Genomic DNA, 25,459 nt, shown 5'->3' on the forward strand with positions numbered 1-25,459 from the left:
GAACTTCCTCACGATTAGGTATTGGACACAAATTTACTCATGTTTCACACAGTTCGCTTACCTGAAGCACTCCACTTCTATTCGTGTTATGGCACTGCGTAGACATCACTCAGTTTGCGGTTAATACTTTGGAAAGGAATACCAGCATAGTACAGAGCTAGTGGGCTGATTTTCAGTGGTAAGAGAGCATAATTGGCCTTCAAAACCTTCACAGCAATTGGCAGACCTGCGTGAGTGGTTTGAAGCTAGCAGGTGGCTTTGAAGACTTACACTAATACTGACAGTGGAACTGCAACATGCAGCCAGCAACAACCATTGGAACAATGGAATCTCTCCATAATGTCCCCACAGGGAGTAATGGCGAGGAAGTAAACAACCAAACACCACTGAACTAATTCAGCATTCAAGATAGTATGGGTGCTAGGAAACCATAAATTCTTCCATCCCATCTACAGAAAAAGAGGACAGGTGTCTATCCCATACCAGATTGATAAAACATGTTTCTCTGCAGAGAAGTCAGTTGGGATAGCCTACTGTATTGATATTTGCTTTGGTACACACCCCAGTACAGGTCCCACCCTCTTGCACCAAAGCCTATCATTACCCCAGGATATAGAATGGAAGTCAACTTCTAGAACAAGAATGCCTTACTACCAAATTCCATTTGTAGTCAAATGCAGCTGCTCCTATATGACTCAATACTAATCACTCCTAAACTACCAATATCAGTTCTGTTTCCAGTAAATGAACTGTGCCCAAGACTCCTGGGCTACAATGGCTGATACTTATACCACGAACCAGCCCTGCCATTGACTTGGTACCAGTGCATGTATAATACTCAGCAACCCTGTGTGGCTAGATTTGCTCTAATATCTGCACCGTTCCATCCCAATTCATATACATTTTACTATATACTTGTCATTGCCATGTACATTTTCCTTAAGTCAAGCAATCTGGAGTAATCAAATGCTGTCACAATCAGGCGCCTATCTGGGATTCTTCTGTGTACCAAGTTTCCCTGCCTAGGCCTGTCCTAGTTAGGTTGACAGATCTACTTATTAGTCACTGAAGATTCTTGAAGCCACTAATAAGAGGTGAAACTCTTGGGAGCCAAGCCTGGTTGTTCATTCTAACACTACTCTTGGTTATGTGTTGTCACTTATTGCAGTGATTAGTTCAATACCACATACATTGTCAGAGGGAGTGAACTACTGGGTCTCCAGGATTGTAGAGAGATCAGGCAATATACTATTCAAGTCTGTCCTTCAACGAAATGTAGCCAGACTAAGAAACACTGTCTCAATGTTGCCTTCCTCCAGCTACTAGGGCAGGTACAATATGGTGTATCCCCGCTCCTGGTGGGCAAATAAACACCCAGCTGGAATTATAGAACAGGCAAAGGAAACATCTGCAAATCTCAAATGGAAGAGCTACGTAAAACATTGAATATAAAACACCACTTGTTGTCTCTTCCATACCAAAAGCTCTGTCCAAAACTTTGGGGTGGGGCCCTGTTAATTCCCACAGGGACAGGATCGTGTCCCAGTGTTCTCAGGAACATTGAAGAAAGTAATTTCTGAATCTTTCTCCCCCAGACAGCTAGTAGCCCAGTCAGGAGCTTTTGCACAACCAGAAGTGGTATTACAATATGTGGAATAATGTCAGAAAAAGGGAAACTTGCTCTGTGACTTGGGGGGTGAGAGGGAAACTGCATAATACTCAACATAACAGCAAACGTCTCAAACACAATATTAAGGATCAGCATCCTGTAAAAGGCCAATCACTTGTAAATGGGGCAGACAAAATAAAGTCTATTTCAATGCCACCTGTATTTTATTGCTTTTAATATACATTGTAGTTTTTAGTATATATTTTGATTTATGATAAATATTTTAAATGTTTGTGGATCTCTCCTGCACGCACACATAGCTTTCAAGAAGTTAGAATTGTGAAGTAATTGAAAGGACTATTATTTAATATTTTGAATATTTTCCACTTCGATTAGCTAGCAAGAAAAGTCAGCATGTTTTGCCACGGAACCGGCAGAGGCATGATGCGCCAAATGGCCTCCTGTATGATTGTAACCAAAGTTTTGGAAATGAACTTCAGTGCTACTGATTGATCAACTATGTTAGATACAACAAATATTGACAGTTGCTAGGTTCCAACATCAGTGGGTGCAAAATCTGAAGAGAACAGACTCATGGATAGTATTCATGTACAGCCTTAATACTGACTGGCTCTGCCCACAACTACCACACAGCTTCCCTTGCTCCAAATTGATAAAGGTACCACAGGCCCAACAGACACCTGACCAGGCAACACAGGTCTAGTCACCAATGTATCGACACCGCCTCGGGCTCACTGATCTCAGCACAAGACCGACAATCCTTAAGCAAGCTCTTCCCAAGCAAGTCACATTTCTAATTTCAGCAACTACATCAAGAGAAACCTAAAAGACAACCACTTCTCCTTCAAATTGAAATGCAACTGAATGGTATAGGTTCTGAGTTCTTTTAAAAAAAAAGGAGCTTTTCAGATAAAGTGAACCTGAGGATAAATTTAGTCAAACTGAAAACATCATGAACAAAAAGGGAGAGGGAATAGACAATACTGACTGAAAGAGAAATACACAAGCATGCACAGTGTGTCTGTGTATGTGTACGCATCCTGAGTATTAGAACTGGGTGTGTGTGCATGCATGACTGACAATGTGAATGGTTGTGTGAGAGTGAAATGGTTCAGTACCATTAAGGATGGAGCTATACTGAACTTGATGCAAACTTCAACCAACATGAGACAGCCTCCTGGAGGGGGACTCTCACTTTCTGGTTGTACTGCTGTCAGTAGTCTCCTGAGTTATATTGCTTCTTACACATTGAGGCCCGCCAAAAAATCATCAATGCAAAAGTGGCATTATAACTGCATTCCCGAGGGCATGGTGCACGTGTTGGGGTGTGTGTGTACGTACATCTGCCTGGCCCATGTGTGTATGCAAATGAAGATAAAATCTGTTCAATTCTGCTCTGTGCCCGAGCAGCAGCTGGCTGTTTTGCTTTTATCTGATGTAAAACCAGCGGCAGAATTGTCTCCAAAAATGCCACCTTCACAGTGCCAGACTGACTCTAGTACAGTCCGCACCCTCGCAGGTTGTTAGCAATAATCACATCGGTTACTGCGTCAAAAACAAACTGGATGTTATTGGTGTCAGTGGCACAGGTGATGTGTGTGTAGATCTCCTTGTTCGCTGACTTGTTCTTGGTCTCGTATTGGGACTGAATGTAAGAAACAGCTTCAGCAAACATGTTGGTACCTGAAAGAGAGTCAAACAGAGAAAAAAAATAGCATTAGCAATATTTCAGATTGTTCTCCTTCCTCTAAGCAATACATTATCTGGTGATAGACACCAGCCCTTTCAGATCAAATATTTTAAGAGTGAGTAACAGGGCTAAAGCATTCAATAGTCTCTTTGCTCCTATTCAGCTTTTTAAAATTATCCCCAAGAAGCTTCCAAAGACTTTTGTAGAGACACACATAAACGCCCTGCCTGGTAATAAACACATTGGGACGTAATTTCTGCACAGGATGGAGTTTACATGATCTCCCGCTGTTGACTGTGGGTGGAAAACCCTGCAGAAATGGCAGGGTTTGAGACCTTTTCTCCAAGCTTTCGGCCAAGCTTCCACCAGATTCATAGCAAGAGATCAGGAGAACTGCTTGCTGCAATTCCAGGCAATTGTTCAAAACCTGCAACTGGCTGAGTACAGGGTCTTAACATCACGGAGGAGCCTACCAAAAATCACACTCTAGAATAACATGAAGATTCTCCACTTGGGCAATGTAGCAGAGACCTGCAGTAACTATGCAAAGCAAGCACCTGTGCAACCAAGTTAGGAAACTCGCAGCATTTGAGGGACTAAGTCTCATTTTTTAAAATCTGAAATGATACATTACAAATGTTTTTGGTTATGCCTCTAAGGGGCATTTTTCTATGTCAAAGGTGCTATATAAATGCGTTTTATTATCCCTAAAATTGTGCTTCCTTTTTTTGTATGGGCTGTGCCCGGGATGATGTCATGAGTTGAACAGTTAATATAAGCAGCATGCAAGGTGGGTTCCTTATATAAAAAAAAGGGTGGAGGTTGGGCATTAAAAAAAGGTATCTTAAAAGGTAAAACTTGAAATGCATCATCCACAACGGGTTTGATACTTTTGCTCGGAAACTAATTTTGTACAAATTTTTATCAGAGGCTTTCCCATCCGTGATGCTCTCTGGCTTTTAGGAATCTATCAGAAGTAGCAGCCTTCTAATACTGCTTCACAGCCAATGAAATACTTTTGAAGCGTAGTTACAGCTGTAGCATAGAGAAACAGAGCTGTCAAACCGCATAAAGCAAGCTCCCACAAACAGCAATGAAATAAAATGGCCAAACGATCAGTTCTTTCTGATGTTGAGGGACAAATATTGGCCACAGCACCTAAAAAAAACTCTTCTTTGAGCAGTCCCTTGGGATCTTTCACTACCTCCTGACATGGCCTTGTTTTAACATCCAATGGTGCAGTGCTGCAACTTCCTCTGAAGTGTCCCTCATCGTGGAGAAGATAATTCAAGTTTTCCTTTGAAGTTTAACTATTTAACTAAATCTCCAATCTGCTTCATAATGAGCCCACCTTATCTTGAATGCTGCTTACGTTATGTAACACTTATGACTAAATTATCAAGAAGAATTGGACATTACTTGTATCATAACTAGCACAATTTTTCCTGCAATGTAGATGAGTGTAGTTCTGCTACTTGAAGGGGAACAGGTGTGAAGAGGATATATTCTACTTCGAGTGTTCGGAATTCTGTTGATAGACTCGTGACCTGTCATTTCCTGGAATATTGAGACATCGCCTCACATTCTTCACTTATAAATCAACAACATTCTTGCTCTATTTCCAGACACAAATGCCTTGAAAGCAACCTTTTTGAATGTTGAGAGTACAAAGCCTCAACATGTTAACTTCCAAAGAATGTAAGCCCAAGCCACAGAACTTCAAAATTAATTATCAAATTAATTTAAATTGCCATTTTTCAACTTGTGTGCTCCCTTCCCATCCACCTCAAGACATGTGGCAGTAACCTAGTTACCTGTGTACTCGGGGAAGCAGATCGTTAATGAAGATTTCTTAATTTTTTCCTCAAATATGTCCTTCTTGTTGAGAAAGAGGATGATGGAAGTATCTGTAAACCATTTGTTGTTACAGATACTGTCGAATAACTTCAACGACTCATGCATGCGATTCTGAAACAAAGAACGCCCTTTGTTATGGCAAGCACTTCGAACAAAACCATTGCAATTCTATCTTGACAGCTCAGCAAAGATCTAAATTTATAATTTTTATATTAAATCCAAGGTTAATTACAGAAGGTTAATGCTACTTCAACATTTTAATGTTACAACTGCATCTATTTAAATCATTTTACTTTACGGTATAAATCATGCATCATGCATGTATTGGGAACTAGAGCTGACTTGCTGCCTTTTTCTATTTCTAGGCTCAGAATCCATGCAGAACCTTGCAACCAGAGAGCAGTGGCAAACATTAACTGGATACATTAACCAAGGATGTCAGAGATCCTTGAATTAATCCAGACTTGAAAACAGACGGTGATTGACCTCTTCCTGACCTTTGAGATTTTGCCATGGTCTTTTTGTTTTATTAGTTGCAATGACTTAAAGGCTGGAGTGAAGGGACTACAGATTAAGAAGTTTGTTGCCTATTGAACACCACAATGTCAGGTCATGAAGATGTTTGTCTAGAGCCAAAAGGGAGATTACCAAATGCATGGACAGCAAAAAGAGACATTACATTTTACAGGACATATGTCAAGGCAAAGTAAAAGAAGAAAAAAATTTGGAAATGACTTGTATGTCTTCTACATGACATATGGTGGTGGGAGGAGCTCGTGACAAGGTCCAGGCCAGAGGTCGCACTGCTGTTTTCAATTCTTGGTCAAGAGAAGCTTCATACCTGCCAATTTGGGTTGGTGTCTCAAAATCTCATTATTAGCATTTTGTTTGCAACAGTCAGCCGGTGGTGGAATGGTGTCATGAGGCTGTAGCGTGAGGCTGGAGCTGGAAGGCTGCCTCCTTCCCCCAGGGACGTGATACCAGAGAGCAGACAAAAGGAGGACGAAGCACACCCAGAGTCATGGGATGGTCACACGGCATTGAAGGCACACTGTTATGTCACAGTGCAATCCAAAAAAAATCACTAGCATCTATGCAGCATGCCCCAGAGGGGTGTCTCTTTACATAATTAATAGAGTGGAATTTAGCCAGTAACCATTGAAAGTTCACACAAATAGAACATTTTGATTGCATTTTGCTTCTAGAGATTCTCAGTATGGCTAAGAGACAGTTCTATAGTTTCAGCTATACCATTCACTGAAGACAATGGCAGAGTTCCTAAGTATTGACACCACTTTAATTCAGTGTTGCCACCTTGTGTTCATTGCATATGAATGCAAAAGTCTATTTCACTCTCGCACATATCATCCACTGCAAACATGGTCACTTTCCCTTTGATGGAAATTGCAATTAGAAAAAATTTGCCACAACCTTCCCTGGTGTCACAGTCCAAGGACTCGTTTACTTCAACAGGAAGTTCAAATACGTGACCAATCAATATTTCAAGGAGAAAAGATTTGAACATCAGCTCATTATTGTAGAAATGATCATTTGGATTCTTTCAGTCAGACTTGTGTTGGAAGGGCTGAATGAAATCAGTAAGTGTTGTGAAGAAAGATAACATTATCAGACCTTCCTCTGTCAATTTGAATGCTGAAACACTTTGGGGGTATTAATTACATGTGAATAAATGCTACGATCAGACCTTTTTGAAGTATTCATATTTGAAATATTAACATATCTTTTCAGATGTTAACAGATGCTTCAGGTCAGATTTTCAGCATTTTGCTAGCCCAGACTTTCCCATTTATCAGACCAAAGAATGGTCATTAATACTTCTGTGCATCTATTAATGACATCATCATACTGGCTGGGTATTTAGTTAATATACTTTTAACTTGTGACCACCAGATGTCATTTTGACTTGTGAAAATACATTGCCTTTCAATGTAACAATGTAGGAAAAAGGCTTTCAGTTGATCAAACAGCTCCATCTAAAAGACGCCATGATTAACATATCAATAACTCCACCTCAGTCCTATCATCTACTAATTTCTATTTTAACAAATACTAAGATTCAGCCTCTCCCTCCAGAAAAAAGAAACAGCATTATTATTAAGAACCCTCACTCTCCTTTCTCAACAGCATTGATCCAGATCCCTTCATAGGTGTCAAATGAACTCAAATCATCTAGCTTCTTTGGGAGTCTGCTTCACATGCCTACTATCCTGTGGGGAAAGAACATATGATCAATCCTGCCCTTTTTGGAACTCATTTATATCCTCAAAAGGGTACTCAATTCTAAGTACAGTTCAGAATCTGCTTGCACAAAATTACATAAAGCATTCTTTATTAGCTATGTTTTGCTACTGATGTAGTATAGTTATAGTGATGTATCTCATGGAATACAATAGTCTTAACATGCCCCCATCACTGTTGTATTGTCCCATTGCATTAATACAAAATTAAATGTAAAAAAAATAAGAGTTATTGAAGGTGTATTGTTGTCTCTGACTGTGCCTGTGTTGAGCATCTTTTATTACAGAAATTACTGTATAGTAAGTTACAGGTAAGTTTAAGGTAGTTCACACAAGGCCATGATGATTGCTAGCACCCCTGAAACAATGCAACACCATGTTATCCCTTGACCTATTTGCTGCTGATTGCACCGTACATTAAGATGAAAATATGGTAATTGTATATTCAATACATGGAAGAAAGAGTTGTTGGGGACACAAATGAGGAATGCTGCTTACACTGGGCAGTGTTAAACACAGTCTGATGTGAAGTTGTACAACTGTATAAGAAATCAACAGAGTCACTGGGAATGGATGGGAATTACTGGTGCAAAATTCCATGGTAGTCCATTTGGCTCAGAATGGTGGTATGCCATTGTATGTTCAGGCCAGATCCAGGTTTCTGCAGGGGCAACCCTACAGTTACATTCCTGCATCAGTGACTTCTTACACATTACACTTTCAGTCAGGGGAAACTCGGTTGAAAATTTGACAGCTCCAGGAAACAAAAACATTCAGGGGTGTGCCACCATTTGAACACATCAATACACATAATCACTCTGCTTTTGATTACTCCTAGAGGAAGAGGTGCTGGAATTTTATAAAACACATGCTAGGAAGCAAACATCATTAGTTCACATCCCATTTAACACTGATGCAAACCTAACAATCAGCTGACAGTACAGAATGGTTTTAAAGGAAGAGAGGATACATGAGAGGGGCTAGGCAGTTATATTGGGATAATATACTTCCAGGGTTGTCTGATTAACACATCCATGTTAGAGACTCTAAATTCTTGCCCTGCATCAATTAGAATCCTATTTGTTGCATTAAAGTCCTGAATGAGGAAAATGCACTATTATAAATGCACAGAGGGTTATTTCCTATTGGGTTTTAAAAGGTTTAGTTGGACAGACCAGAGAATCCTGGAACTGGATTATAATAACAACAAAAATCCAACAAGGTATGTCCCCACTCTGTTCTCAAAGCCTTAGTTCTAGGTTAAACACACTGTTGCTTTATTTTCAGATCCCTTAAAATGAAGTGCATTTTTTTTTGGCCATCTTGAGAAAGTCAATATCTTGGTGGGGGGTTGGGGGGAGGGTGCGGATGATGGAGAGAAAAGACCGGTAAATGCGCTAAGAAACAAGTTAATGTGTCTCTATGTAAATAGTGATGAGCAAACCACTTCCAACAAAAGATAAAGTACAGCTAGAGTGATGGCCAGTGCGTCAGTCACAAACTGTTCAACTTCAGCAGCACAATCCTGTGTAAGGAATAGAATAAATACCCAAGAGCCAAAACACATCACACCTACTCAGTATCTCATGGACATCAGCAAAGTCAACAATCCATCTCTCTCAGCACTTTATGCAGCATGAGGGCAATCTTATTGCATAATATAATTCAATGCTCTCACTACCTACAGATAAAGAGAATCACAGTTCTGCCCCTCCCTTCTGCTCAGGCTCAGTAAAACTCCTACTCAGACTCTCTTGCTGATGAGGGAGATTTAGTCTATAGTTTTATGCACAAAGCTATTTCAGAACATCCATGTGCAGACTCACATACATACAAATACGTATTTACTCATATACACACACATACAGACACACAAGTGAAACGACAGTTCTGTCTCTCAATGATTTGTCAGGCAGTTCACACATCACCTATTGGGCCTACACCCTCTCCTGGGACCTTACCGTGGTCTCATCCTCATGGAGCACCTGATCATAGCCACTCAGTGCCACACAGAAAATAATCGCTGTCACATCTTCAAAGCAATGGATCCATTTCTTTCTCTCTGACCTTTGGCCTCCCACATCAAACAGCCTGTGAAGAAAATATAAAATTTTATTTTATAATAAGACCTGGTGACTGACAAACCAGTGGGATCTTCTCATTCAGCAATGGGATGTGGAACTGACAGATAGCAATCACAACATTCAGCCTGACTTTCCTAATTGTCCACAACACTAAACACCCTGAGGTGATATTGTGGTGATGTCCTACATGGAGTAGCAGTATGTGTCCTTGTCGCTGCAATTCCTGTCAAGTGAAGTTTCTGACCTTGATGGAGGAGGCAGTGAGCTCAGTCCATTCACTTCCCTACATGCAAGATTGGCCAGTGAGACACACTGTGTGTATCAGTCAGTTGTATGCAATCTTTGGAGCAGGAACCACCATACACAGGGTTTGATAGGGTAGATGTATAGAAGATGTTTCTACTTGTGGGAGAATCCAAAACCAGGTGTCATAACTATATGAGAGTCATGAATAAATCCAATAAGGAATTCTGGAGAAACTTTTCTACTCGATGTGGTGCAAATGTGGAACTTGCTACTACACGGAGTACCCGAGGCAAATAGCATAATTGCATTTAAGGGGAAGCTAGATGAGCAAGAAAGGAATAAAAGGTTATGCTGATAGGGTTAAAAGAGGAGGAATTGGAAGAGACTCGTGGAGTATAAACACTGCCATAGACCAGTCGGACACAATGGCCTGTTTTGTGCTGTACATCTCTTCTAGCCATACCAACGTATCTCTTCATCAATTGGAGATTTTAAGACATCATCTTAATTCCACATGAAAGGGACTGAGTACTTTTAGTTGATTATTGATACATCAGTTGATCTTCATTCGAGTCTGCAACTGGCCTTCATTCCCCAGTTCAGAACTGGCTCAACTGATACCAGTTTTACTGGAACTTCTTTTTGGGCAGATTCAGGGCACAGCGTACCTGGCAGAAGTTAAAGGGTAGTTGCTGGCCACTGGCTTAGACTGGGTATGGAACAGAAGGTGCTAATTTGGGTACAGGGTATTAGCCTTGGTACAGTCTAGGAGGAACTAGCATGAGTAAAGGGTAGTTCTGGACTGAGTACAGGGTAACCTAGACTAGACTGAGTACAGAAACTAATATCCTTGTTTATAATGTCTACTTAGTCTGGTTTCAAATTGGTTATGTAATTATGTTGATATAGTATGCATCAGTTAAAATTTAATCCTTTTCATTTATGTTTATTTCTTATATAGGAAATGTTTAAAAATGTAAATTTTGATCTTTTGTGTTAAACAACTGGCAGGCCTTTAAAAGGTTAATGATCAAAACTCTGCAGTCTATCTGTGCCCATGCAGGCTAATTAATGAAAACCACCTGCTATCAACTCCTGTGAGCCACATGATCTCCTATGTGCAGGTATCTCGAACTGTCTCCGAAAATCACTTAATCATTCTTCACAATAAATCACTTAATGAAATGAAAAATCTTTTGAAATGCAAACTAGAGCCTGGGGAATGGGAAACAGTCTGCAACACTGCTCCAAGGATCTGATCCTCCACCCTGTAGGGAAAAAGCAACTGGTCCGCCACTTCCATCAGTGTGTACACGACAGATTGGTTCCTAACTGAAGTGGTTCTATAATTTGTTAAGACTCCCGTGATTGTGAGGTATTAGATTAGAGACTGGATTGGTTGGAGTTCAAATTCCACTATGACGAGTTGTAAAATTGAATTTGATAATTTATGGGCAGTTTTTTAAAAAATGAGCTCAATGCTTGATTATTACAAAGGCCTCCCAAATTCATGCCTGTTTCCTGCAAAGCCATATTTAAACCTCTCCAATCAGGTTTATGTACAGCGCTGAAACTGCCCTAATCAAGGTCACAAATGGCATCCTCTGTAACAGTGACCATGGTGCATCAGCTCTCCTCAATCTCGGTCTAACTGGTTGACCACACCATCCTTCTCCAATGTCCAGCTGAGTGGAACTGCCTGGTTTTGCTCTTCCCTGTCAAATCCCAGCCAGAGCCCCTCCAGCACTGGCTTCCATTCCTGCTTCTTCACCGTTACCTCTGGTGTCTCTCAAGGATCTACTCTTGGTCCTTTTTCATCCTCATCCATATGCTTCCCCTTGGTGAGATCATCTGAAGATATGGAGTCAGCTTCCACATGTGCCCTGGTGATATTCAACTCCACCACCTCTCTTAGCCCCTTCTTCGCCTCTGTGCTCTCAGGCTTTTTGTCTGTGGCATATAGCGTTCAATGAGCCATATGTTTTGCCTTGACACGAGGGCAGTAAAAATGATGACTTTGCCTGTTTCATTTGGGTTCTAATATTTCCTGTGTATTATTCATGATTGTGTGGATCAGGGTTCTGACTGATCCCTTTACCATAGCGGAAGCCACTTAAACACATTTGAACTGGTTATACCTAATAACTGGAACTTGTACAATGTAGTATGTGTCAAGTTGGTGAATTCTTGACTGTCACTGGTCTAAGTAACTGCATGAAAGAAACTCCCCATCTGTGGGGAACACATCAATTTTGGTCTGTTAATGTTACAAGTGCGTGGTGGATGGAGATTCTTGTTGGAGGAGAGGTAAGGAAATAGAGCATCTCGGTACATACCATTGAGGCAACATTGGACAACCAACCTCTCTTATTTATTGATGCACCCTAAACACGTCAAACACAATCACACTCAATAAGGCCCAATTTTAACACTGTTCAAGTGGATGGGTTCTGAATAAGTTAAGATCTTGCTCAATAATTTCCCCATATCTAAGCCAATGGCACATGTATGATTAATTATCAATTGATATGATGGGAAGCAGCCCTTCTGTGTGGGGAGGTATGAACTGTCCTATTTAACTGGACTCACCTGAAGTGGAGGTTTTTGAATGTAAAGTGAGTTTCTACGATGCCAGTGGTCTTCACTCTGGTTCGGAGGATATCCTGCTCTGTCGGCTGGTAATCATTCCCTCCAATCCGATCTAAGCTGTCTAGGTAACTGAAAGAAAACAGAAATTGTTATGAAACAAGTCCTCAACTGCACTTTAAGTGCTGGACTGCTAAACAACAATGTACTGCATTGCAGAGTGATCAGAAACCTCCACAGACATTTTTCAATTGCAAATCAAACAATTATAAAGAACAAGCTCTTCCCTTGAGATTTACTCCTGATGTCAAAAACATACATATTGATTTAAAACATTCAACTAGTCAACAGAAATAGACTAAAGTACACAACATGAACAGCAGAATTCTTTGCAACCCTTGTAAGGTCCAACCTTTCCACTTCTCTTCAGTCAGCTACTCAGTCTTATGGGGTTTGGATGAAATAAAACTGGTGGCCCTTTTTTGCTGAATGAGTTGACTGAACTATCACTTTGGAATGCTTTCAATTCTAGGGATGGAATTACATCTTTTGGAAAGGCTAAGAGGTAGGAACAAGAGATTTATTTTTTAGTTTCTGCAAGTTAGACTGTAATTAAGGAGACATGAGCCCTCTCATGTGCCCCTTTACTGCTCGTGGAGGAATTGATTTGAATGGCCACTGCAGGGGTGAAGGTTACCTGTTATATTTAAGGTACATTAACTTCCTATTAATCTCAGCATGCCACCAATGAATAACAATAATTAACTTCTCAGACTGGATAGGGGTATTGTTTAACCACATACAGTAACTTATTGAAAATGCCTTCCTGGCTAGTTCTTTCCACCCTTCTTTGGTAGAAATATCTACCCAGCTTCCTGTGTCAGAGAATTACTTTTATTTTCACTGGAGGTCTGAAGACATGGTCAGAATTAGTCATTTGGGGGTTTCAATGGCTAAAACCCATCATGTGTAACGTTTACTATGTTTCCTTGATTTGTATACAGATCCTATACTGTGAATTAATTTTGCAAAGCCTATGTCAACAATAGATATGATTTCACAGTGTAGTAAATCATACTAACTGGGAGCAATTGCAAGTACCTGTCTTACTAAGCTTAATAGCAAAAACCAATAAACTTTTTACCAATCCCTGACAATTCCATTAAGCATCATTATTGCATACTCTAATATAGAGACTATAGTAGTAAAATAATAAGCCTCTCCTACCACTGTTGTATGCATTTTTACTGAAATATTCAACATATCATACAAAAATGAATCAGTTACTCAATGATTCTCTGCAATTTTAATCCAATTACAATCAACCATTCCCTCACATCGAAACCAATCACACTTTTTCAAAGATTTCATTAACCCAATGCACTGATGAATCTTTTACATGCATTGTGCAGAACCCATGGAGTGCGCAGGTGAGCATTTTGCATTGCAGTCTATCATCCTCACTGGGGTATATACTGATAGTTATTTTAGCCTGAAGTTTATAGGCCTCAGTAGAAAGTGCATTGAGTTTTACATTGCAGCCTATAGACCTGATTTCACATCATAAGGGGCTGTGAAATAAATGCCTATTCATGCAATCTTCTTGTTAAAATAGTTTGACACAGTTATTGATGTGAAATCTCATATTGCCCCTGTCCAAGTGTATTGTGATTTGGAGCTGTGCCCAATCCCAGCTCTTGTTCAGCAATTCAAAAACTGAAATGAAACCAAATAATTTCAATGGCAATGTAGGGACCGCTGCACCAATGCCAGGCATGTTCTGTTAATATAGCAAGAGGCATTATAAACAAACCAGTTCAGAGTTGATGGTAAAATATCTTTTAAGTTAGGAATAATTTAGTTACACTGATTTAGATGCAAATTAATAACACAGACTCTTCCCAACAGAGCCTGTAAGAAAAGGTAATATGATTCACAAGAGTGAACCTACAATCCAGTGCTTTCTGGAGGGAGTGGCACTCACAAGGAGAACATGCATAGGTAAATGGCGGGTGCGTGGGCCTCGAATGTCTCTTCATCAATTTTAGTGGACAGAAAATCATGGGCTGTGTTTCTGCAATTCATTGCATGACAGCTGCTCCCTACAGAGGGTGCCAGGTTGTGGAATCACCCTTGGCATCTAGTAATGTGTCTGAAAGATTAGTTCACCTATGCATGGAAATTCAGTAATTCCATTTTCATTCAGTATTGATGTCCACTTGTGTTACAAGAGGTAGACACACTTCAGATATCTGCTGTACAAATATGATGGAGTGTCAGACAATGTTTTACTTACAAAATTAATCAACTATTCAAAGAAAAATTCTCCATGTATTTAAACTGACATTGGTAGATGTCAGTTGCCTACAAATGAATACAGCCAAAGGAAGAACATAACATTCTTGCCTGTTATTTTTGTGGCAGTGATAACACCTTCTAAAATAAATGGAATAATAGAATAATAACTGACGTGACACTACATGCTGAAATATGACTCCATCGATGCCAATTGTTATTTAGTACCTGGAACTATTTATTCAAAGTGAGCCCAGCCACTGAGGGAGTAAAATTCCATTTTGACAGGGGCAAAGGGAACATTGGTAGATTGATCACCCATTAAACACTCCACCTGATTTTCTATTCCATTGACTTCAGCAGGGTAGCCCATCTGTTAATCGCTTGTTTTGCCCCAAAGTTGAATTGTGTTCAACTGATGCCCACAAACCTATTTCCAATTCTCCTTCCCATAGCCAGAGATTCAGAGATTAATTTTTGCACCTCTACTGTCACCCAGCTAACTGAGTGCAAATCAATCATCAAACATGGAAGCTTCCTGAGAGGATCAAGGTTCTGCATTACCTCATGCATCAATGGAGCACATTTACCACCTGTTACACAACAGGCTACATTTTATAGCATATTTTTATTGGACATTATTTGAAGAGGTATTCCCATGGACTCCCAGTGCAGAAGTTGGCATGGGTAGAGACATCAGAGATTAATGATTCCCTGGAATTTTATTACCTAAGGTACCCATGTAAATGAGCGGCAAGGTCCCATGGCAAACTACAAAGGACTAATTTGTGGATGCTCTGCTGCAACTTTTCTATGGATATTTGTTCAGGGGCCAGGACAACAATAACAATTTGCATTTAGGGCACTACATCACGCCAAGGCACTTCACAGGAGTATTATTAAACAAAATTTGATACTGAGCCACAGAAGGAGATATTAGGATAGATGAGCAAAAGTTCATGGTCAAAGAGGTAGGTTTTAAGAAGTGCCTTAAAGAAGGTTCAAAGAGATAGAGGGGTTGAGAGATTTAGGAAGGGAATTCCAGAGCTTAAGGCCTTGGCAGCTGAAGATACTGCCACCAAAAGTGGAGGGATTAAAATCAGGGATGCTCAAGAGGCCAGAATTGGAGGAGCACAGATATCCCAGAGGATTGTGGGGATGTAAAAAGAATGAAAATGATAGAGAAGGAGAGAACAATGTGAACCAACAGGAGACAAAGAAAAAGATATTTACATGAGAAAATAGAGGAAAGTAAAAAGGTCAGAAACAGCAGGAGAGGCTGATAGAGAAAAAGGAGAGAGATAGAGAGAGACGAAGAAAAAACAACAAGAGACACTGATGGGAGAGTAAGAGATTGACGGAAAAGGAAGAAAACAATACCAATAGAGGGAAAAAAAAAGAGATTGATAGAGGAGAAAGATCAGAGACCGAGAGACTAAGAGGAAAGAGACCAATGGGGGGGAGAGAAATAACACAAACAACAGTGATTAAATACACTGAATGCATTGAAAACTGTTAATTCTATTTTTATCAAGTGGCAGTCATACTTTTACAGTTTGCTTGCAGTACTGGGAGACTGGGGGAGGTACAGCTCCATACACAATGAACAAATTCAACCATGCATGAAGCTCAGTTTACTTGGTTCCTGCCACCTTTGTGTGTTTTAATTGTAACAGATGACAAGTTAATCCATTCTTCCAAATAATTTAAGATGTAAATGGTTTTTGAGTAGATAATGTTTTAAAAGTTTGGACTCTTGGCAAGGCTTTGCACCAACTGCTTTCACATTTCAACCAATATCTATCTTCTGTCTCCATCAGGGCTTTTCTGATTGGCTAAACCTGTTTGTTCTGTAACTAATTAGGTGATAATTCAGCTCTCAGCCATGACTGTAAAAACAACCTGAAGTGGAAGCATCACTGGGACAAGAGTGTTATTAAAGAATGGCCATCCCATGAGGCCCAGGTGATGGACACAACTTGCCACATAAACAATTCTGATCGATTCTTAGATGAAACTCTCATGCCAAGGCTTACCCCATGCTGACAGTTTGGTGAGACAATTGCTCAATCACTGCTCCTTTGGTCACTCAGATTGAGATGGTGCTGTGTGGTGAACATGTAAGGTCCATCTCCCCTGCCAATGTAATGCATTCTGATTCTCCTAGCCCCATGTCAATATATCTCCAAATACAACATTTTGGAACTGGCGGGGAAGTGTGGGCAGTGGGAGTGGGGGGGCGGAGGAGGAGGAGGTGTGGGGGTGGTGGTTGCAATGAGATATGTGCACTCTGAACCAGTGAGCGAGTTGTATATGGTTACACAATTAAGTGTCTTCTTTTGTCACCCATCCACCCCTTCATCATCTCTTACCCCCAAAACTCCAATGATTTTGCTGTTCTCTTCGCATTGTTATTCTTTGTATTATCCCAAAGATGTCAGCCTAAGCTCAGTGAGGAAGCCCTTCTTATAAATTAGGTCAAAGGAGGGTCAGTGCACACATTCAAAGTGCGATTTTTGGAAATTCCAGCAGCTATGATATTCTGTGGTGTATTGTTACTCCAAGTATGGCTATCATCTTGCCATAACTGTCTGTAAGCATTGCTCTTAGCTGGAGTACTTCTTGGTGTATTTCCTATGGAGAATTCATAACTTGTATCCAATTCAAAGACATGGATTGCTTTCATAATACCCTCACTAAGTTGTTTAAAACAAGTGTGGTGAATCATGCAAGGTCTATCTCCCCTGCCAATATAAGGCACACTGATTCTCCCAGCCTCATGTTATTATGTCTCCAAATACAATATTTTGGAGCTGGCGGAGGGTGTGGGCAGGTGAGGGTGCAGTGAGATATGTGCATTCTGAACCAGTGAGTGAGTTGTATATGATTATACAATTCAGTATCTTCCTTTGCCACTCATCCACCCCTTCATCATCCCTTCCCCCCACCAAACCCCAGTGATTTTGCTGTTCTCTTCTCATTGTTATTCTTTGTATTATCCCCAAGGTGTCAGTCTGGGCTCAGTGGGACCACTCTTGTTTCTGAATCAGAAGACCATGGGTTCAACTTCTATTTTGGAGGCTTAAGCACATAATTGAGGTTGACACGTCTGTGCAGCACTGAGGGAGTTCTGCACTGTCAGAGGTTCATCATTCAGATGAAATGCTGAATAAGTGCTGTGCCTGCCGTCTCAGGTGAAAAGATCCATCGCACTATTTCCAAGAAGAGCAGGGGTGTTCACCTGATTTCCTGGCCAACATTCATCCTTCGAACAGCATCAGGTTATCTAGTCATTTATCTCATTGCTATTTGAGGAACCTTGCAGTGCACAAACTGGCTGATGCGTTTTCCTATGCTGGAAAAGAGACAACATTTCAAAATACTTCAATGGCTGTAAAGCGTTTCGGGACATCCCAGTGTTGTGAATGAGCAGAGTCAGTGCGGATTTATGAAAGGGAACTCATGTTTGACAAATATGTTGGAGATTTTTTTTGAAGATATAAATAGTAATATAGATAACGTGGAACCATTAGATGTAGCGTATTTATAATTTCAAAAAAAAATTTGATGAAGTGCCACACAGAGGTTATTACATAAAATTAGGAATTGGGGTCGAGTGTAGTTTATTAGCATGGATGATTAAGCATTGATCAATAGACAGAAAACAGAGGAATAAACAGGATAGCTTTGGGTTGGCAGGCTGTAATTAGTGGGGTACCGCAAGGATTAACACTCAGTTGTTTGGTCGTACAGAACTTGAGTATTCCTGAAAAAAGGAGACATGGTATTCTTCTAAGCTTTTCGTCTTGCACTCACTGGGACACTCACAAGAATACTAATCTAAGAGGGGAATAAACCATTTATACTGTATGTGAAGAGAGAGTGCTGATTGGTTGGTGAGAGGCATTGCCATGCAGCATGCGCCACTGATGGTGACTGACAGTTAACTGCCAATCATTGGCAGTTTTCTCAGAGGATTGTGGGTCTTTGGAACTCCCTTCCTCAAAAGGCGGTGAAAGCAGAATCTTGGAATATTCTTAAGGCACAGGCTGATGGATTCTTGATAAGCAAGGGGATGAAAGGTTATCAGGGAGTAGGCGGGAATGTGGAGTTGAGTCCATAATCAGATCAGCCATGATCTTATTGAATGATGAAGCAGGCTCAAGGGTCCCAGTGGCCTACTCCTAATTCGTATGTTGGTATTTTTGGCCTCCTGACCTAAGGAGGGACATATTCACCCTAGAACGAATGCAACAAAGTTTATTCGAGTGGTTCCTGAGATGAGGGGATTGTCCTATGAGGAGAGATTAATTAAACATGTCCTATATTTCATGGAGTTTAGAAGAATGAGAGGTGATCTAATTGAAACATATAAAATTGTCAAGGAGCTTGATAAGGTAGATGCTGAAAATGTTTCCCCTGGCTGGGGAATCTAGAACGTGGGCTCACAGTCTCAGAATAAAGGATCGGCCATTTACAACTGAGATGAAGAAAAATTTCTTCACTCAATGGGTTGTGAATCTTTGCAATTTTCTACCCCAAAGAGCTATGAATGTTCAGTCATTGAGTATATTCAAGACAGAGGGTCGATAGGTTTTTGGACATTAAGGGAATTAAGGTGATAGTGCAGGAAGGTGAAGTTGAGGTAGAAGATTAGCCATGGTCTTACTGAATGGTACAGCAGGTTCGAAGGGTCTTTTGTTCTTATGAAGGGTGCTGTATAAATGCAAGTTCTTCCTTGCCCCTCCTTTTCTGCTCCTCTCTGTACTACGGTAGTCCTCCTTTCACTCTTTCTTCTCAGCCAATGCTCTCCTGCAGCCCTCTCCTTAAAATTTCCCTCTCCTCTGCTATTTCGTCTTTCTTTCCCCTTTTCTTTTTTAAGTTCATTTAATTATCCTTAAGAGCACGGTTCTAAAAACATTTTCACAGCAATCACAGGCAGCATGAAAGAGCTGGCTGGAGCTGCCAAAGTAGCTTGGCAAGTGGGAAAGAATGGTGCAGTTCTGCAAAGTTGCCTCGACTAATGATATAAAGACATAAGAAATAGGAGCAGGAGTAGGTCCCATCAAACCTGCTCTGGCATTCAGCAAGATCGTGGCTGAACTTCTCCATTAACCTCATCTTCCTGGCCTATCCCCCTAGCCATTGCTTCCTTTAGTAGCCAAAAATCTATCAATCTTAGTCTTGTATATACTCATCGGCTAAACATCCACAGCCCTCTGGGATAAGAGATTACAGCTGTGTGGATAGACTGGAGAAGCTGGGGTTATTCTCTTTACAGCAGAGAAGGATAAGTGGAGATTTGATAGAGATGTTTAAAATCATGAAGCATTTTGATAGAGTAAATGACAAAACCTTTCCAATGGCTAAAGGGTTGAAAACCAGAGAGCAAAGGTGTAAGGTGATTGAAGAAAGAAGCAGAGGTGACAAGACGAAAAACTTTTCTCACAGAATGAATGATTAGGATTTGGAATGCACTGCCTGTCAGGGTGGCAGGTACAACTCCAACAGTAGTCAATAGCAAGGAAATTGGATAAATACTTGAAGGAGAAAAACATTGCAGGGATGAGGAGGGTGGGTGTGGGAGGAATTAGAGGGAGTGGGACGAACTAGCTTGCCTTCTGCAAGAGCTGGCACAGACTTGAGCTGAGTGGCCTGCTTCTGTGCTGAAATAGTCTATGATACCGTGACCTATTTATGTAATAACATCCTGAGGCCCTCATTCAATCTTCATCCTGTACAAGCATCAGCTACTCATGACTGGGCTCAAAGGTGTCAGAGAAATTTTGTTTAGTACAAATCACAACCATTTTGGGCCACAGAACCTAACAGAGACTTCAGTCACATACATTCCGTTCTGCCTTCAACTTTATAGCACAAGAAAGCTAACATTATCATTGAGTGACACCATGAGTAAATTATTTAGTTTCTCTGCTGCGAGCATTAATTGTTCCAGAGCCTCACACTGCAGGGTTGCTATAGGAGAGGAGGAATTCACTGATGCTGCTTCTCTTTACCTTACTGGCAAATTGATTTCCATCACCAAGTGTTCAGGCTGCACATGTCAAACTGCCCTGCTTGCAGTATCTTTTCAAGACAAAGAAAGACGAGAATGGAATGTGTTACAGGGGGACAGGATTTCTACAATCTTGCTTACTGTCAACACTTCACCAGCTGAGCTGATCTGCGATTGTCTTTAATAAAGATCCATAATAGCCTACTGATAAAGTGCCTAGTTTCCTGCATTCTGTTGAAACATAGTAGAGAACTCAATTGCATTCATATCTGTAACATCTGTACCACAGATATAGCATCTATAGATTTCCCTCAATAAGGTCACTCTAATGCAGCTTTATTCTTCTAATACGTACTGATGCAACCATTACAGAAAGTGTTTTCATTGATACACCCTACTGCTGGCAAGAAACAGACAGAACCAAACAAAGCTGAGGAGTAATAGCCAAGGAGCACTGGGCACAGCCTGACAGACCGTTGTTGCTATGGTTAAGAAAAATTCAGACTTAAGTGCCAACACAATTACCAAGTTCACTGCCTTGCTAAATGAAAGCCAATATAAAAGCAGAATAATCTGGGGTGGAGTGGGCCATTGTGCTCCTGCATCCAACGCACTCTCAAAATTTATTCACAGGATGTGGGTATCATTGGGAAGACAACCACCATTTATTTCCATTTCCAACTGCCCTTGAGAAGCTGGTGGTGAGTAGCCTGATTCCCATTGGTTTCAATTTTACTAGGGCTCCTGGATGCCACATTCGGTCAAATGCCAACTTGATGCCAAGGGCAGACATTCTCACCTCACCTCTGGAATTCAGCTCTTTTGCTCATGTTTGGACTGAGGCATTAATGAGATCTGGAGCCAAGATGATCCTAGTGGAACCCAAATTGAACATCAGTGAGTAGATGATGATGAATAAAAAGTGCTGCTTGTTAGCGCTGTCAATGACACAATCCATCATTTGTTGATGATTAAGATTAAACTGATGGGTTGATAATTGGCTAGATTGGATTTGTCCTGTTTTTTGTGGCCAGGACATACCTGGGCAACTTTCTACATCACCAGGTAGATGCCATGTTGTAGCTATACTAGAGCAGCTGGCTGGAGATGCGGTTAGTTCTGGAGCAAAAGTCTTTAGCACTACTACTAGGATGTTGACAGGGCCCATAGCCTATGCAATATCCAGTGCTTTCAGCGGTTTCTTGACATCGTGTGGAGGTGAATCACAGCTCTGAAAATCTGAGATGCTGGGAGCCTCAGGAGGAGGCTGAGATGGATCATCCACTTGGCACTTTTTTTTTGATTCTCTTGTGGGATGTAGGCGTCACTGGAAAAGCCAGCATGTGTTGCCCATCCCTAATTGCCCTCAAAAAGGCGGTGACGAGTCACCTTCTTGAACTGCTGCAGTCCATGTGGTGTAGGTACATCCACAGTGCTGATAGGAATGGAGTTCCATATTTTTGAAAAGCGAAGGGACCGTGCTACAGTTTCAGGTTAAGATGCTTGTGACTTGGAGGGAGGCTCGCTGGTGATGCCATTTCCATGCATTTGCTGCCATTGTCCTTCTAGATGGTAGAGATCATGTTTTTGAAGGGAGCTGTCGAAAAAGGCTTGGCAAATTGTTGCAGTGCATCTTGTAAATGGTACACAACTACTGCCACTGTGTACTGGTGGTGGAGGGAGTGAATGTTTAAGGTGGTGGATCGGGTGCTGATCAAACAGGTTGCTTTTACCTGGGTGGTGTCAAGTTTCTTCTGGCTGAAGATGGTTTCAAATATTTCAGCCTTGTCCTTTGCACTGACTGATGGGTTCCCCCATCATTTGGGATGGAAACATTCATGATGTATGCTTTCTTGCATTAGTTGTTCAATTGTCCACCACCATTCACAACTGGATGTGGCAGGAGTGCAGAGCTTTGACCTGATCCATTATTTGCAGAAGCGCTTAGGTCTGTCTAATACGTGCTGCTTCCACTGTTTAGCATGCATGTAGTCCTGTATTGTAGCTTTACCAGGTTGGCAGCTCATTCTGGTACACCTGATGCTACTCCTGGTATGCTCTCCTGCATTCCTCATTGAACCAGAGTTGTTCCCCTGGATTGATGTTAATGGTAGAGTGAGGGATATGCCAGGTCATGCGGTTACAGATTGGGGTTGAGTACAATTCTGCTGCTGATGGCCCACAGAGCCTCATGATTGCCCAGTTTTGAGCTGCTAGGTCTGTTCTGAATTTATCCAATTTAGCATGGTAGTAGTGCCACAAAACACGATGGAGTGTGTCTTCAGTGTGAAGATGGCAGTTTATGTCCCCAAGGACTGTGCAGTGGTCACTCCTACCAACATTGTCATGGACAGATGCATCTGTGAGAGATGGACTGGTGATGAGGAGGTGGACTGGTGAGGACAAGGTCAAGTAGGTTTTTCCCTCATGTTGGTTCTCTCACCATCTGCTGCAGGTCTAGTCTGGCAGCTATGTCCTTCAGGACCACACCACTCTTGCTGTTGTTCCCCACCCATATCCTTGGAATCCAGGTCCTTGCCTGTGATCTATCACATTGCAAATTACCAACAGCATTACCGCTGTGGGAAGGCGACAGGTGGAGTCTATGAATTCTTTGCCAGGATTGAGGGGAAATCTTAAAATGGTTACCCAATCACCTCCTGCAGGCTGGGGAGGGAGCTTGCTGGGTAGGTGGGACAGGGCTGAGCTCACCAGCGCCCCCTCCTGGCAATGAATGAAATAACCCGATGAAACTCTTTCGAGTTACCAACAGTCACAGATTGCAACTCTTTTCGAGTACAATCACAGTTCTTGGTTTCCGGGAGTGGGACATGAACCCACAACCCTCTGATTCAAAGGCGAGGGTGCTATGAACTGAGCCACAGCTGACACCTCAATAACCCGATGAAGGGGAACTGGAAAGTATACCTTAAAAAAAAATGAATGGAAAGGTGGCAGTCTCACTGTTAGCAAAAGAAAAATAAACTGGCTTAATGTCTCAGATTTAATTCCAGTTGCAGCTGGAACTGTCTCCTCTTTAAAAGCCAATCTGACCTAAAAGAATCTGAATTAACCCCAAAATGCTAAGTTGTTGTTCACCCCCAGTTAGAGCTCATGATAATCCAGGTTATTTGCTGACAAGCTGATCCAACTTTGGGGGTTGTGGAGGTAGGGGGTGGGGAGAGAACTGGCAAACGTGCCAATGTTAAAAAAAAAACAAACAACATGCAGTCAAAATCTGTTGCATGTCATAGAAGATTCTTCCCACCCCCCAGTATAGGAGCAAGAGTCCATGATTAAGATTTGGATAGAATGGGCTTGATGGGCCAAATGGTGTAAACTTATTCTTTCAGAATTTACTGTTGTCACTACTTAAAATTAAAAGCTTGAGCCTTTTTTAATGTCATTTTGACAGCGAATGACATTGTCTTAATGCAGGTGACATTTCCCTTGATATGCGAAATATATTAAAGCTCTGAGTGAGTTTGCTGCCGCCATTCAAGATTCTCTCCAATGCAATACTCAGTCCATCTCAGTGAGCTCTACTTCAACAAAGCAAAGATCATTGTGTGGCAGTGCCCTGCAAAGAGCCTAATACTCTTCTTGTGCACAGGGATGATCCATTGTACAGGATTTCCATGCTGCCCTATGTAATTACTCTGGCGCATTATGTGAGGTGGGCAGTGAACAGAAGCTCCCAGGAGATTAAATGGGTTATACTGTAATTGTATGTCATTATTTTACACACAACATCAGACAAGCTATCACAATTGAGATATTGCCTTTTGAAATATTATAATTCTAAAACAGTGTCAAAAACTCAATTAATATGATAATAATCCATTAAAATGAGATTTATGTGCTACATTATTGTAATCCCCTGTTCTTGGCTCATCTGAGAGGATGGAAGTGCAATCAGCTGGTCGAGTGTGTGTTTTTATTGAGGGGAGGGGGAATTCAGGAGCCTGCGGAATATTTTAACCTCATTTCAGGAAGGTGAGCGTGTAACAAACAAAATAACAATTCTGCCGTCTTTCAAGAGCCTTTGCCATCCTGCTTCTTTACCTCCAGCCTTTATCTTCTCCTTGCATTCTCCTGCTCTCACGCACTCTCCTGCTTTCCCCCTCACATATGTAGCCTGCTTCATTGGTGAATTGCTTCTGCTGAATTTACAAACAACATTTTACTGAAACTAAATCTGATTCATCGTTACCTCTGCTAGCTGTTGGTATTTATTACATACTTCACTGGTGCACTTAGCTACCACTATACATAAAACCTACTCCGCATCATTGGAAACAAAGGCAGCGTGGACCTTTTTACAGGCCCTGAACAGAGTGTGGAAGACAAGTGCCCAAGGCCGCATCCATCAAACCATCAGGGAGCAACTAGGGTTTGAAAAAGAAAGGTTCAACCTCATTTTATTAAGTAGAGTGCGAACTCTTCAGCCCAAGGGAGTGGTTCTGGCACTTTCAATGAAATACTTTTTGTAGCAATGCTGCAGCTGAGCTTTTTTTTTTGGTGTTGTTGAGCTTTTAATAAACCACTCACTGACGTGCTGAGCACTTTCAATGCTCGAACTCAACACAGCCTCCGATTATAATTCTCCTGCTTTCTAGCCCAGTTTAGTTAGTTTACCATCTTGATTTCCGTCACTCTTCCTGGTTTGTTCCTGAACCATGTATAATCCATCAGTGGGTAGGTGAATGAGAGTCGCTTGTAACTTAAAGCACTCACTGTTCAAGACGATTCAAGGATGTGAATGCTAGCTGCATTGAACAATTTGGGATGTGACTG

The 25,459-nt window shown here is 41.2% G+C and overlaps 1 protein-coding gene across 2 annotated transcripts in view; it reads right to left on the reverse strand.

Moving 5' to 3' along the window:
* The window catches only part of LOC144681924 (guanine nucleotide-binding protein G(o) subunit alpha), a 379,243-nt gene that overhangs the window by 13,011 nt on the left and 340,773 nt on the right, over nt 1-25,459 (reverse strand). Inside the window, exons 5-8 of one of the 2 annotated variants that reach the window (XM_078544087.1) lie at nt 12,355-12,483; nt 9,397-9,526; nt 5,135-5,288; nt 2,983-3,313 (exon numbers count right to left, since the gene is read on the reverse strand). In XM_078544087.1, the coding sequence (XP_078400213.1) occupies nt 3,126-3,313; nt 5,135-5,288; nt 9,397-9,526; nt 12,355-12,483 (601 nt within the window). In that variant the 3' untranslated portion in view covers nt 2,983-3,125. Of the gene's footprint in view, nt 1-2,982; nt 3,314-5,134; nt 5,289-9,396; nt 9,527-12,354; nt 12,484-25,459 lie in introns of those variants that run through there. The other variant, XM_078544089.1, reaches the window with a different exon arrangement.

This window comes from Cetorhinus maximus, chromosome 6 (assembly GCF_964194155.1).
Source record: "Cetorhinus maximus chromosome 6, sCetMax3.hap1.1, whole genome shotgun sequence".
Classification (NCBI taxonomy): Eukaryota; Metazoa; Chordata; class Chondrichthyes; order Lamniformes; family Cetorhinidae; genus Cetorhinus; species Cetorhinus maximus.